The 15,916-nt window shown below is 42.7% G+C and overlaps 1 protein-coding gene across 4 annotated transcripts in view; it reads right to left on the bottom strand.

Moving 5' to 3' along the window:
- Nucleotides 1-14,754, bottom strand: part of wwp2 (WW domain containing E3 ubiquitin protein ligase 2) — a 39,302-nt gene extending 24,548 nt beyond the window's left edge. For 2 of the 4 annotated variants that reach the window (XM_035156164.2, XM_035156167.2), the window contains exons 1-6: nt 14,668-14,754; nt 12,697-12,778; nt 10,295-10,451; nt 9,498-9,619; nt 7,956-8,093; nt 672-750 (exon numbers count right to left, since the gene is read on the bottom strand). In XM_035156164.2, coding sequence (XP_035012055.1) covers nt 672-750; nt 7,956-8,093; nt 9,498-9,619; nt 10,295-10,451; nt 12,697-12,766 — 566 coding nt within the window. In that variant the 5' untranslated portion in view covers nt 12,767-12,778; nt 14,668-14,754. Of the gene's footprint in view, nt 1-671; nt 751-7,955; nt 8,094-9,497; nt 9,620-10,294; nt 10,452-12,696; nt 12,779-14,105; nt 14,186-14,415; nt 14,613-14,667 lie in introns of those variants that run through there. The other 2 variants (XM_035156166.2, XM_035156165.2) reach the window with 2 other exon arrangements.
- Nucleotides 14,755-15,916: the final 1,162 nt, after the last annotated feature.

Raw genomic sequence — 15,916 nt, 5'->3', positions numbered from 1 at the left:
CTAGGCAGTGAGAGCGGCGCCCCCCCTCCTGAAACCACATACATGGGGGAATAACATGCTGGCACTCTGCATAAGTGCTTCAATCGACCGTTCTGCCACAGACTTCCTTCACTTCATTCTTTTCTTTCTTCTATTTATTTTGATTACCATTATGCCGCGGGTTTTATGATTTTTTCACACAATCGCTTTGCAGCCAGTGTTTTAGAAAAGAGTTACGCAAGTTAACTGTTGTGCTATATTTCTTACTGTTTTACCACAACGTCTGGAAAGATCTGAAACCAGCAGAGTGATGAACCTTTCTCCATTTAGACGCTTAAAAGTTTGATTTTCAGTTTGTTTAGGTTTAAGATAAAGTCATGAACTCGCTTTAATCTGTTTAAAGCCTCTGTCCCACGTCTCAGCAGCCTAAATATATATATTCAGAAATTAATGTATGATTGTCTGTCTGTTGGCCGTGGTTACGATATCGTGTTCACAAAAATGGGATGTACATCAGAATGGATGGAAAACCAGAAAACATAATCATCCCTAGTACAGAGACATTAAAATGTGTTAAAACATTCATTCGTGTGTGTGTGTGTGTGTGTGTGTGTGTGTGTGTGTGTGTGTGTGTGTGTGTGTGTGTGTGTGTGTGTGTGTGTGTGTGTGTGTGTGTGTGTGTGTGTGTGTACCTGCTGTTAGAGCCAGCAGCACTGGGCGTCTCCTCGCTCTGGGTTCTCCTCAGGTTGGGTCGGTCTGACTGAAGCATCTCTGCAAAGACAGAATTACATCATTGTTCAGAGGGTTTTCATATATAAATAAATAAATATATAGTCTGGGACGATTCATGTGATTCCCAACTGCCTGCATTCACCAAATGTTGGGTTTCCTCTACGTTCATTTTGTGGGGTCAGATCGTGATTTGAAGAAAGCGTTGAGATATCACGTTCATAAGAATGTGATGGAGAGACGGACGGACGTAATACAAGCAGCTACTGGATGTCGCCCACGGAGGCAAACACCCGTCAGTGTAAGATTGTTTAACTATGCTACAGGTTTAATTGTTGCATACGATTTAGGCCACTTCATATTTATAAATTTTTTAAAACTTGAAAAGAATAAAATCCATATAGACCTGAAACATGTGGCCATGGACAAATAGCTGGTGGTTTAATAGAGACCATTCATCCTTGTATGTACTGTGAGTGTGTGTGTGTGTGTGTGTGTGTGTGTGTGTGTGTAACTATACGTTCAGTCCTGACTGAACACCACAGGCCTATAATGTGCTTTTCATTAACACTCACTTTCTCCCTCACACACACAAAAGCAGCAGCTTCCTGTAGCAGGACACACACACCAGACACACAACAGCCTCAAACAGTGTCCATGTTTACACGCATATATTCTGCTATCTAAAGTAAAGCAAACAGGTAATCTCTCACTGACTCACCCCCCCCACACACACACACACGGTGCTGTTTTGTGGCTATGAAAGAGCTTCTTGTGGCCAGACCCCGATGGACATACAGAAAAATAAACAGTGGTCTTGAGGAGAAACCATTTTGTCATTGCCCGAGTCCATCACCCCCTTCCCTCTTAATGGCCCAAGTCTAATTACTGGTGTGGTGTGTGTGTGTGTGTGTGTGTGTGTAAACAAAAACACCTGAAATATAAAAACAACTTATCTACACTAAAACAGGACAGAGCACATTTCACTTCAGCAGCTGTGGTGAACGGATTAGAAAGGTTAGGTCACGTGAGTAACCACCGCTCTCTGATTAGAACACTAATCTAACACTGTGGTGAAACACAGATTAACTGATCAATTACTATTTCAGTAATAAAGTTATTATTTAGCTAGCTACCATATGAAATAAAAAAAAAAAAATCACATCAAAAACTACAATTCAGATAGTTGATTGTTTACATTTAGTGATGCTTTCTATTCATGGTAAAATGCAACGTCATACAAATGTTTTGGGAAATGTGTTCCTGTGCAAAGTCATTCCTGCCGAATGAAAAGGTTTTTCTACCAACAACCAAATGCTTCCTGTTTGCACCAGCACGTGCACGCCCAGTGCACGCCAGTGGTCAAGTGATATGCATTTTCATGCGTGTTGGCATTGATGGGGATTAAAACTGATACGGAGCCAAAATGCTCACGTGGACAAAGATTGTTTTAGTTTTCAAATTAAAATGTTCTAGTATGGATCTGGCCTACGTGTCCCATGTGGTGTCCAACCATCAAACCATCAGGTCGCCACAGTTTGAAGGATTTCTCAACACAAACAGCTCTTTCATTCAGCAGTAACACACTGTGCCCTGTTCACACGGTCATATAGTCAACACGTCTTTGGCACATACAGCCAGTTAATGTACAGATTCTAGCAGGACACGTCTCAGTGTCTGTGCACCAGTGTTCTTCAGGCTTCTGCTTCTGGATTGGCAGTTATTCACACAGTAAGTGAAGTGTGTACACGAGCATATAACATCTACAGAGTGGGCCAATATTCCCCGAGTTGAAATGTTTCTGCTCTGGCTTCTGTTTCCCCCCCAGATCATTAATACAAGGGTTTGTTTATAAAAGCCCAGTGTGTGTGTGTGGGTGCACGAGTGTGTGTACGAGTGTGTGTGTGTGCAGGTCAGAAACGTTGCCAGGGGAAATGAGTTAAAAAAAAATAATATCTACAAGAGGTGCGTTCAGAGCGAGAAAACAGAGCACCTTAACACCAGCAGAAGGTAACACACTCCAACCTTTATACACTTTGTATATTCAGGCAACCCACATGTGCCTGCACACACACACACACACACACACACACACACACACACACACACACACTGTAATGACACATACACATGCACAGCCACGAACAAACAAGGCACAAAACAAATCATAAAACTCAAACAGACAAAGACAAGTGCTTTAACTTGAAACCCTGTTTTACGAGGGCACACTTACTTCTCCTCCCCCCCCAAAAAACACACACACAACCACACACAACCTTTGTAATCCCTGCCCCTACGAGCCAGGAGAGGAAACCCCCCCCGTTACCATGCAGGCTGCTTCAGGATCACAGGAGGCGATTGTCCTGCAGAGCTGCAAGCAATGAGACTCAATTAAGTAATTGTCTGAAACAAATTAGACAAAAGCCCCCCGATGTGTGTGATTATGTATGTGTGTGATTATGTGTGTGTGTGTGTGTGTGTGTGTGTGTGTGTGGCGTTTTAGAAAAGGCCTTATTAAGAAGATGGGGGAGTCAGAGCTTTATTCATTGAATTTTAACCACACACCTGCAAACACGTCAAAATGTCATCTCATCCCACATCATGCTCTGACCCTGGGTTTACGTTTCAGGAAATGTGCTCATTCGTCTTCTCGTCAGGGATCAGCACAAGGAGCAAGGATCCACTCAACTGTCACTCAGTGGATTGTGAACTTCTGTGTGGAAGCCTCAGTTTGACATGTTGTCCAGCGCCATCTTGGTTTTTTGAAACCAGAAGTAACCATACTTGGAGGAGCAGGGGGTGGAGCCTGAATGAGCGATCACATGCACCCATTGGACGGTACTAGCTGTCAATCACACTGTGGTACCCCCCCCCCCAACACATCCGGTGCTTTATGGTCTGTTTGACTCTAAATGATCATAATTCACTAAATGAACATCAGCTGTTTGAAGAAGACTTGAAACTAGAGACTGAGACAGAAACTCCTGAATGTTTCCTGACGTTATAAAGTGAGAAGTCACTTTCTATAGACTTCTATAGAAACCACCAGTGGAGTCGCCCCCTGCTGGTCACTACACAGAAGACAGGTTTCAGGCACATTTGCAATGGTTCCTGCTCCTGGAGTCTTCGTCTCCCACTTTTTTAAAAAACAGTCAAAGTCCTGGACATGTCCACAAAGAAAAGAGAATCTCAGATCACAGATCGTGCAGAGTGGGATCGGGTGGTGATGAAATTCAAAGGTATTCCAGCTAATTTGAAACAACAAACCATGTTTATTACCTCATCATTGGGCAATTTCTTCATAAATATATATAATAATAAAAAGCTTAAGAGCATGCATGTGTGTAGTTTCAGCAAAGTCTGGGTTTCACTGTCTCGCCAAGAATAACATGTCAAGAATATTGTTAAAGTAACTGAATACGAGCAGAAAATATTGACTATGTACAGCTGCAGTATTTCTTCCATATCAGTGTCACCAGCTTGTGTTCATCGACCCTCGACACTGACAGAGAACAATCTCTGTGTGGACTATTCCCAAACTAATAAAAAATCGTTTCACAGCCCCCAGAGGACTCACAGACTCATCGACTCTCAGTCAACAGCTTCTTCCGCTTTCAGGCCCGACGCTAACATTTTACCTTCCTTTGTGGTTTGGAAACAAAGAGTAGGTGTCTTTTTAACAAATATACAGTTATTACGCTGCTCTTAAAACCAGAGCCAGGTCCATGCATCCATGTCCATGCTGTGCAACACACACACAGACACACACACACACACAGGGCTTTTCATAGAGCTCTGCACAGAGCCCACAGTGTGTTCTGCTGAATGAACACAGGGCCAGCAGTAAGGGCCAAGGCCTGCCACAGCACGCACTGGATAAATGTGTCTTTGTGACTGCTCAGATGTGATGAAAGGTTAAGAGGATGTGTTATGAGTAGCTGAATGTGTGTGTTTGTTTGTGAATGCTGTTCTGCCACATGTCCTCACAAGGACAGCAAGATGAGAAGGAAGGGGAACAGACTAAGTCCTCACTTGTGAAGGAGGTGAGTTTAGGTTTTCTGTAGATTTAAGTTAAAATAGGAAACACAGAGGTTTTAATTTATGGTCTAATTGATATCAGTATTTTCAGGCCATGGTCACAGTATCACTGGTGAGTCTGTAGACGTTTTTCACTTGTTGCGTCTTAACGTAACAAAGCACATTTATCATTTGATGGATCATTTACCATCAGGAAGAAATATGTATATTCCCCAAATCACTGGGTCCCAATCTGTGTTAGAAGTTCAATCTGAGTGGTTGCAATATTATTTTATTAATAGGACACAAATATGTTTTGTTCAACAAATGGGACGTTTGTTTGATGAAATATGGAAAAGTGTTACCTGCTTAAATCCACTAACTCCTCACACACTAAATATCAGTCCTCTAAGCCTGATTGTTTTCATCAAGATCAATGAATAATTTTCAATGAAAGAATTCCTATCTCACAATGTTAAAGATGGTGATAAAAAAAATCCTGGATCTGCACCAAAATGCAGCACATCCTTCCACCAGATTTCGTGTTAATCCATTCACTAGTTTTTACATAATCCTGCCGACATACAGATAAAGAAACAAAGAAGAAAACATAATGTCCTTGGCCGACTTAATAAGTCATAAAATAACATTTTTTTGGGGGAAAAAAAACAGTTGGACATTAAACTGTTTTTGTTTCCTTGCTGAGACTTCATCCAAACTGCTCGAATTCAGATTTAAAAAGCGTCACTCCAGCTCCCTTTGCGTCTCCTGTCCACACCACTGCAGAGTTTTTAAGTGCCTGAAATGGAGAGGTTTGGAAACGCTGCCGCGGCCCCTGGTCTGAAACCCTCAGGGCTGCGTTGTCGTCTGGAAAGGCAAAAACTGAGAAGCACTTTTTTATTTTCAGGGAGTAGTTTCCTTGGTTTTGTAATGTTTTCCAAAAATAACAACAGGAATGGTGGAGGTCAAGTTGAGGTCCAGAAGATTGAAAAGACTTTCCGGTTGAACATTTGATGGAAAGTATCTGAGCTGCTGTTTGATGTATTGGACTGTGGAGCATCACATGCACAAATATAAGCTTCATGGAGGGTTCCTCCCTTTAACACCATCTGTCCATCAACTTCATGAAACAGTTAATTGAGCTTTTTTTTAAACTTCAATTCAACATTATAAACAATATAGAATTCAACTTTAAATCGGGGGACCGGGCAGAACAGCTCCGTGTTGTGTGGGGTTTGTGCACCGCGGGAAAGATAAACACTTCCCGTGTCCGTCACGCGGCGCTGGACCACGCCCACTAATCCCTCATTACAGTAAAAATGTTATGTAAATTGAATTCAAGTTGTAAAAACGAGGCTTACCTCCTTTTGGCAGTAGGTGGTGCTATCACTATCACTACATACAGACTAATAGATCTGTTCTTTGCAACATTCATCTATCCAAGTGTCCACAAGCCCCGACATTCATCTTCGACTCGAAAAACAAGGTCCTTTCTGATGCGTTTTAAGCCTAAAAGTCCACCAGAAGTGGCTAAACCACCGGACGTTAGCATTTTCAACGGCCCCTGAATGCACCTCGTCGGAAGATATCAGGAGACATTTAGGCGAAAAGCAGGTGGCGCTGTGTCGTTGTGTCAATATTGACACATGGATCTGATCAGGGCAGGACTGTGATCGTGTGAAAGAGGTTTGACGCTGATTGGACAATGCACAGAGGAGTTTTAATTAATCCCCCTTTTTTGGCAATCATCAAAATTTGACGCCACGGTCAGACCGTAGTTTTAATCTCCAGCTTGTGGAGATGACACTCAGTTGATCTGATTAAAGTTGTAGCAGGAGTTTGTTAAAATACACAACGTGTAAAACAGCCAAAATGGCCACTAAATCCAAAGTGGCACAATTCCTTTTCTTTCCGTTTCGTGAAGATCTGTTAAACCAGACGGAAGTTCTGCGTTCTAGGGGGCGCTGTTGATCCATTTTGCCACGCCCCAATTCAAATTAGCCCCCGAAGTTTGGGGAGATTTTGACTATGTTCAAGGCGTCAAGAATGCGATAAATTTTCCTGAATAATCAAATGAAAAGCAATATGGGCTCCGCACTGTCGCTGCTCGGGCCCGAATAACCAACTCTTTCAGAGACTGAGCTGTGGAACAGAATGAGCTCAAAGCCACGTGGGGAACGAGTGACATTTACAGTGAAGCCTCTGTTTTCGTACCAAGTGGGAAAACACTCAAAACGAGTGAGGACAGGCACACAAACATCTTACTGTACAAATATAAGTGCGTGTGTGTGCGTGTGTGTGTGCGTGTGCGTGTGCGTGTGTTGGCAGTATTACTGGACATTTCAGAGACATGAAGGTAAAGACCGAACAGAGATGGTTTAGCGTGAACGTTCATTTTGAAAATACGTCCCGTCTCCAAAATGCTGAATTTTCACACACTGAGAAAACTCTTGATTGAAGCGTCGTCCGGCCTTTTTGTGTTTAACTACTAAGTTTAGAAAATGTTATAAGAGAGTTCCTGTGAATTGGCTGTAGATTTATTTTGATTATTTTTTTAACTTTGACACAGAAAATGACTTTATGCTTTTTTTTCACCTTCACTCTGTGAAGTGTTTTTTTGAGTTGTAAACTAAAGTATATGACTTTTATTCTTTAATGAAACACGTTAATACTGGTTTTAAAAATCACATTTATAGAAAGAAATCTACATTAATGGGTTAAGCATGTCTCATAATGCCACCTAGTGTTTCAAACTGTCTTGGACCTTACGTAGAGTCAACAGTTTGGGACGTCTCTACGTCATGACTTATACATTATATATATATATATGCGTTAACGGCATCTAATCAAAAGGTGGGCACCCCATAATTCAACATTTACGCAGATTTTTCCGATCTTCATTTCGGTCTCTATTCTCTTCTTAATATCCCAAAAGGAGATTTTAGTTTCTAATAGTCAGTTCTGTTTCTTTTGCTCAGCTTCAGAGAACTTGGGGGTCCAGGAACATAAATATCATTAACCTGGAGTTAGATGTTTTTTTACTCTACAGAAGTGACATCCATGTGCACATGGCGCCTCTCTAGGTGCTTCTCGGTACGTTTCTGTGTTATTACCTTCACCTCTGTGTGTGTGTGTGTGTATGTGTGTATGTGTGTATGTGTGTGTGTGTGTGTGTGTGTGTGTGTGTGTGTGTGTGTGTGTGTGTGTGTGTGGTAAAAGGCGGTACTCACTGTCTGCTGCCATCCTGCCATTGGGCAGCGAGCCCAGATCAACAACCATGCCGTCCAGACAGACGTTGAGCTCGCCTCCCGCTACAACCAGGCCTTTGTTCTCCGTCTGCAGCACCAGACTCAGCTGGACGTTCTCCACTGGAGGGGGGGGAGGAGCGACAGAAACAGAGAATGAGAGGATGACTGGTTGAAAAAGCTGAAGGACAATGGTGGTGGTGGGGGGTGGGGGAACGAATGACAGAAAATCGAACATTCGTCGTCACTGCTCTGAAATGAGGAAACAGTGTGAACCCAGTGTTTTATCTTCCACAGCAGCAGACAGACGCTCACCATGCTGAGCGTCTATCAGGAGGAATCAAAGAGCTGAGTAACATTTCTCTTTTTACTTTACTGTGGGTTCAGAAGCAGATGTACGTTTCTGTGTCAAGAAGTGGAAACCATCGGCTACCGGAAAATGATTCCATCGCACGAGAGCAGGAAACTGTCTGAGGAACTGAACTTGGCCAAATGTCAGTGACTTTGTAATCAGACATGTCCTGATTTACAGCTGCTATAATCAATATGTTTATTCTGACACTGCATCAGAGAATTATCTCCTGAATGTGCAGGTCTCTGCAGCGTCCCCAGGCTTTGACTCCCAGCTCACTAATGAGCCGACCGGTGATTAGTTCACCCTCTCTGCTCTCATAAGCAGCTTTCAGACCTGCACTGAACTCCTGAGCGGCTGTTTGTGACAACACAAATGTCTGATTCAGTTGCTGTGGACAATCAGGACATTTCTTCTGCCAGCCCCAAGTAAAAACTCCATATGATGTCCGAGTGAGCCCAAGTGAGAACACTGCAGGAAATTATTCGGAGGGTTCAACGCAAGCAAGAATACAAATATCTCAGGATGAGGATCCATATATACATAGAAGACGCCAACAGAGAGCTTTTGGTAATAAGGGCGGACGCCGGCGTTGATGTTCTGTAAAAAATAACAACACATGATATCTGCAACAGATTTCATACGTCATGTTCTGCCTCTGCCTCCAGAACAACCTCTCCCCTGAACGCTCCTGAGATTTGTGTGTCTGTGAACGAGTCTGACCACAGAATCTCTGCAGCGTTCTTCATATGTGAAAGACTAATGTTGGAGAAAGTCCCGACACCACCGAACGGCAACAACTACATTCAGCGGGTCAGACAGAAGTACTGCTCCATCTTGGGTGCGTTCACACCTGAACTAAAAGCTGATGTGATCATCAGGTCTGAACGAGGTCGTGTTCTCTCTACTGTAGAAGCCTGGCAGACGAGCCGCTCCTGGTTAAACCTATAACGGTTCGTTCTTAAGAAAAGAAAACTTTTTAGTGTCAGATGATTAAAAACGAATGAAAACATCTTGATGAAGATGATATTTATGATTATAGATTCACACTGGACCTTTGAGCTGTAAACTGTTCTTTTGACGTCATGTACATTAAACTGCATCGTATTAAACAATGTGACGGAATAATCCTGTATTATAATTGTGAGTGTGTGTGTCTGTGTGTGTGTCCTTACTCTTGCCATCGTGTGAACGCAGTGTGTCCAGGAGGTCGATGGTGGCGCTGCCCAGTAGCTCCTTTCTCAGGGTGTGGCAGCACCACAGCTTCAGATCCAGACGACTCTGAGGCGTCACATTACTGTGAAACACACACGTTACAACACAAATACACATTAAAAACACAAAATACTGCACATCAGGACACTGATCTAATCAATCAGCATCAAAAACATACAAACAACAAACTGACAAATCACTTTGGCTTCGTTACACTTCATGTTTTACTTTTAGTTATATAAATTTAATTACTTTCTTTCTTACCTGCTGATACTTAGGATAGAGTATTAGTATTAGAATTGTTGTAATATTACAAGAATAAAGGGAAAAAAACATTATTTAGTTAATAACCATGAAGTAGAATTTAACTACTAACTTAATTATAGAAATCTGATAAATATTTTTCTTCAACATGGCTCTAATTCTCTGTCCTTGCTACTCTAACATTGTCTGTGTGTGTTTTTCATTTTACCTGAGGAAGTGTTTTTAAATTAGTTGAATTTCACTTTAAATAAACTACATTTTTAGAGCAGAAACTTCTGAACTTGCGTTAAATGTTACAGAACATCGGGTCATAATCTGCTCTCCTGAACTCATCCCGTTATATGACAATGCAACAACGCAGGAGGAGAAATGCAACGAATTATTACCTTCAACATGAAATACAGGCTCGTGTTGCAGTTTTTCAGAATGTATAATGTCAATGAGTGTCCTCCCTAAGATCCATGTACATGCGTGTGTGTGTGTGTGTTCTCACAGGGTGAGGTCTTCATTCCACTGCAGCTCGACTTGTCCGCTGCGTTTGCCCGTTTTTTTGGTTTCGCTGCTCAGACCGTCAGCAGTCACCTCCACGAAGGAGCTGAGCCGAGAGTGGCGGCTTGGCAGCTTGGGTGACTGGGGCTTCGCTGAAACCACTGCTCACACACACACACAGACACACACACACACACACAAACACACACACACACACACACACACACACACACACATGTTAGGGCAGCCATAAAGGTTACAGGAAGTAAAGGTGTTCTTAAAAATAATTAATTATTTTTTCTGAGGCAGGAATGAAGAAATCAACACACTTGTCAGTTTTTTAACAGGATATTATTATTATTATTATTATTATTCCTTTCTAAAAGGCCTTTGACTTTTAAACTGAAAGCAAAACAACACTTTCTCTTCAGAATCTTTCATTCACTGAAGTTTCCTGGAGTTGTTTCACTACAAGTCACAACTTTGGGTTTTTTCCAGCTGTTTGTTCAGTTCCTTCATGCAGTGGATTGTGGGAAACTGTCCATAAACAGTTTAAACACACTACACGCTGTGGTGTGACACAACCTGTTAGTCACTGGCAGGGGAAAGAAAAGAGAGGAATACAAACACTGTCATCTAGTGGAGGAAAGAGAAACATCTGCAGTTCCACTTTCATTTGTTTGAAAAGCATTAAGGGCAAGAAAATAATGAGATGGACACGATGACGCCTCGGTGTTAAAACCAAACACCAGCTGAGGAAGTGTTCGAACACTGGAGAGTTCAGACCTGGAAGAATATTCCATCAGACTCCACAGAAAATAACAGTTTACTTTCTTTAATCATTGTGAAAAACATTTTTTAACATATTTCTATTTTATGTGTAGTATTTTACTCCTTCAACAAATTGTTATACATATTTTATCCTTTTTATTTATTTTACTTCTTCTATTGTGCTCTTTTTAATCTATTATTTGGCTGGAGAATTGTTTTGAACTGTGCTTTCTGATTTTATAATGATTTCTTTTAATTGAGTCTGATTTGTTTTAATGTCCCTGTACAACATCTTGAATCTACCTCTAGAGACGAGCTTTATAAATAAAACTACCTTGTGCTTTCCAGTTTGATTCAGTTCCCCCAGCAGTTGATCTATAACTTCCTTCATGGAACAAGCTGTTCAGGACAGTTCCTCATGTACAATGACTCTTTATGAAACTTCCGACTTCTGAATTCTCAGAGTTTCGAGTTATTTTAATCTCAGTCCGTGGATGTGGGGAAAAAAGTCTATAGTTGGTCGTAAGACAGAATTGGTGGTTTTAAATTATTGTGGGACTGCGGAGAATCTTGTTGCAGCTTGTGTCAGTTCGTCCTGAATCATTGCCGGAGTTCAGACACGCAGCCTGCCAGTGTTTCGCTGGGTGCGTCTGATCAGGACAAGAGGTCGACTGAATAAATGACGACAGAGAGAAGAGGCTTCTGTCTGTACAGATCTCAGCCAGTTACTGATCTCTGGGGTCATAAACCGCCAGAAAAACAAACTGTGACTCACTTGCAGCCGTCAGGGGGAGGAGGTACAGAGATGTGGAAAAGCACCAGTGAGGGAAGAATGAAAAGTTGGTTGCGATAGAGCAATAGGAGGAGGAGTGGAGGAGGAGAGGTAGACAGAGGATGAGAGCAGATCAATGACAGGTCAGGAGGTAAATGAGGAGGTGAGTCAGAGCTCAAACACTGAAGGTCAGAAGAGACGGAGAGGAAACAACACTTTGGTCACATGGGACTTTATGGAGCTTTTTATAGAAAACATCAGTGGATCTCAACTAACATGGGTTATCTGATACTGATACTAGGATCGTTTTGATCAACAACGCCACTTACATTGATGAGTCCCAGCCGCCACTGCTACAGAGCCGTTAACTGGTTTACTCAAGTTCATTAATATTGAACGTATCGTGTGTCCACAGACAGACTTCTGGAATTATTAGACAGATAAATAAATAAACCGAGTTGTGAGCTACTTGAGGAACAGGACACTGTGATCATCATAATTTGTCCTGACGCTTTAAAGGTATGAAGCTGCTCCACTTCCTGTCTGAATGAGGTCTGAACTGCAGGTCAACTGTTTACACAGCTGGAGGACGGTCAAACAACTTTACCACCATGAGTAATGATGCAAAATATGACATCTGCAATACAAACTGTGAGGTATCAGGCTGACCCACTGTTTTCAAAGGAAAGAGGGAAGGAGGGAAGGAAGGAAGGAGGGAAGAAGGGATGGTGTGGCTAAAATGCCATGCATCATACAGAGAGGATATTTTTGTAATATGATGGACAGATCAGCACAGGTGACATGAACCTGCAGCCAGACACTTTTGTGCTGCAGTTAAGAGAAGTTAGAAAACAGAAATTTACCTTTCAGGATCAGCTGAGACTTCTCGATGGTGTGGAAAGCAGCGGGTCTGCTCACAATGGCAGCTGCCATGACATCACAGCTCTGGAAAAACCACAAAAAACAAACAAACGAAACTTAGAGATGTTCTGATACCGATACCAGCATCAGAAACGTCTCCGATACTGCAGAAAATACTGGGTCGGGCGGAGAATACGGCAGGAAAATACGGCAGGACCCACTCACAGTGAGTGAGTGGGTGTGTTGACGACGTTTCTAAAACACGACAGACGTGAAACTGGAAAAAATATAAACAATAAAAATGTCTCAGGATGAAAAAGAGGAGCCGTACACACGGTGACGAGGGCCGAGGCCTGTGTCGACCTGCTGTCAACAAAAACATATAATCTCCACAGCAGAATGATATCGTCTGGCACGGGGCGTCTTCGTGGATTCCTCGCCCTCTGAGCATCCTGATGGTAGATGTTGCTATGAAGCCATCTCCACACACCACAACCTCATCTTCTCGTTCGCTTCATTAGCAGCATCCTCCCAGGGTACTGTTCATCCTATGAAGTCGACGGCACGCAGGGTGTTTGACCAGAGTGCCAGACTACTTTGTAGAACTGATAGTGCTCTGGGAGGATGCTGTTATGTGGAGATGGCACCTGAGGCCGAGCAACGAGGGAGGAGAGCAAGAGTCCGCCCAGTGGAGGTCGGCTGCAGAGGCTTTAATCCAACATCAGGTTACTCAAAGAGTTAGAAATCCACAGACAAGCGCTGCATCCGACCATAACAGAACCAGACTGCAGAACACAGCAGCCAGTGGCTCTGGGTCAGGAGGACATGTTGGGGACACACACCCAGGTCTGATCAGCCTGTGGTGGGCCTGTACAACATCCAGGGGACATTCACCATCTTTTCTTGTGTTCTGAAAATGTTGCGATTGTTGGCGACATACTGTCACTGCATCACAACAAACCACACAAACACAACAAAGTGAATGACAAAGTGAGGGTCTATTCATGCAACCTGGCTGCTACACATCCAGCCCCCCCATCAGGCACAGTGGAAGTCATCAGACCCTACAAACATCACCTTGAGTCAAAGTCAGAGCTAATGCGAAGAGAAGCTGCGTGTGCAAGGACACAACACGAAGCTGAACTCTGGTGTCTGCTGTTCACACCGTGAAAAGACCCTGGAGGAGGAGGAGGAGGAGGAGGAGGAGGTTCCTCATCATCATGTTATCAATGCATCAGCACCAAGGTGACTGCTGGTACCCGACCTGACACCAGTCCAACCCGGACACTGAGTCACAGTGAATTCAACCAAAGCTCCAACTTGAGCTGCAGACAAAGATCTTCCACCTCCTCCCTCCGCCGGAGAGCCGCGGGGGGAGGTGGACGCAGCTGATCACCGGAAGCTCACTGACCTTCACATTAAAGATCGAACCCACATTCTGATCCAACCCGTGATCAAATACCTTCGGCTGCTGCGCACTAAACACAAACACGGAAGGTGATCAGGGAATGTGTCCATCACCGTCAAGCTGGGCAAAGGCTAATCTGCACACTTCCGGTTACGTTTTCCAAACTACAACTCATCGAGCACAAAACGTGTCTTCCACACAGCACATGAGCGAGTGTATGAACTAAATTTGAGCCGAGTTTATTATGAAGATTAAAGAGATTCTACAAATATCAAATATGTTTAAGAAGAAGCAACGTTTGCTTCCTTAGCACCGTTTGTTTTGAAGGTGAAGTCGCTCACTTCCGGTCCGGGTGAGGCTAACTGTTGCTAGCTTGTGACGGAGGAAGCTAACCGCTAGCGAGCGAGCTCCGCGGCGGCACCTCGTCAAAGGACGAGCCGATAAAAGCTGCTCTAGTTCCCCGGTGACGCGTAAAGCTGCCCCGGCGGCTCCCCGGTCACTGTCAGAACAGGAGGCGGCCGGTGACACGGCAACAACCCGGGCCGAGGCGGAGTCTGTCCCGTACCTTCTTCAGCTGAGCTCCGCTGATGTCAATAGCGAACTTTCATTTCCGCCTCACTGACAAAACCACGTGACCTGCTCCCGTTCCTACGGCACAAAGGATTGTGGGTCATTAACATTCACATCACTTTATTCTCAAAACATAATATTTATTATCTCTTTAAAGTATAAAACAAAAAATAATCACAGAATTATCAAGAGATAATTAGAGTGATGCAAATCCCAAACTGCCACAGCCTGTAAATAAGGTGGATGATGGAGACGTTTTGTTTACATCCGTCCATACACATGCTCGACCAATCAGGACCAAGTCTCATCATTGCATCAATAATTTAAAGCAAATTTATCAGAAACATGTTCATTTGATGTGCACTTTGATTTCTATATTTAGGTCCATGTCCCATCTGATAACATGGAGGAGGTGCAGCGTATGACTCGTTGTGCAGCCGGCCACCAGGGGGCAGTCCAGATGTTTTGGCTTCACTCTTGGATGCTGTTGTCTCACAGATTGTAAATAAAGATGGAGGTTGTGTCTCTACTTCCTCCCACTGTCTAGAAATGAAGCCAAAATATCTCGGATACAAGTGCTGCCATCTTGCAGGTCCTGTCAATAAACAAGCTGGACCAATCAGGAGTCAGTCTCAGCTGTCAATCATGACGTCTTTTAAGTCATTAATTAACCATATCGCAAATAACTCATTGAACAAACTTCAGTGAGATAATTACTACATAAAATGACAGAAACCATCTTTGAAAAACATTTTTTTGGTTTGCTGCATGTCCCATCTCCCAACATGGAGGAGGCAGAGTTTATGACCTGTACCACAGCCAGTCACCAGAAAAGATATTTTACACATGTTAACCTTGTAAAATGTGATCACTGTCCAGGATGGAACTGTAATTTACTATACATAAAGTCGTAAAAATGTACTTTACACAGAGATACAAAAGACTGTGTGAATATTAAAAAAAATCTTTATAATATATTAGCAAAACAACAACAATATTAATAATAATATGACCCTAATGTATTTTTAATTAGGATTTTTCAGTGTAATATTAATAATCTTTTATATACTATAGTCAGGTATATTTTCAGAATGTTTTTATTCCCTCTGTCTTGTATTTTTAAGCTAATATAAAACCTGCTGATCTTTTTTATCTTTGCTCCCAATGAGAAAACTAGAACAATAGATAATAATCTGTAATAATCTGTAATAATCTGTAATCCAGAAACAAAGGATCTTTATTGT

The sequence above is a fragment of the Hippoglossus stenolepis genome, chromosome 5 (genome assembly GCF_022539355.2).
Source record: "Hippoglossus stenolepis isolate QCI-W04-F060 chromosome 5, HSTE1.2, whole genome shotgun sequence".
Taxonomy (NCBI): domain Eukaryota; kingdom Metazoa; phylum Chordata; class Actinopteri; order Pleuronectiformes; family Pleuronectidae; genus Hippoglossus; species Hippoglossus stenolepis.
The sequence above is the reverse complement of the archived record's forward strand: the minus strand, read 5'-3'. Positions and strand labels throughout refer to the sequence as shown.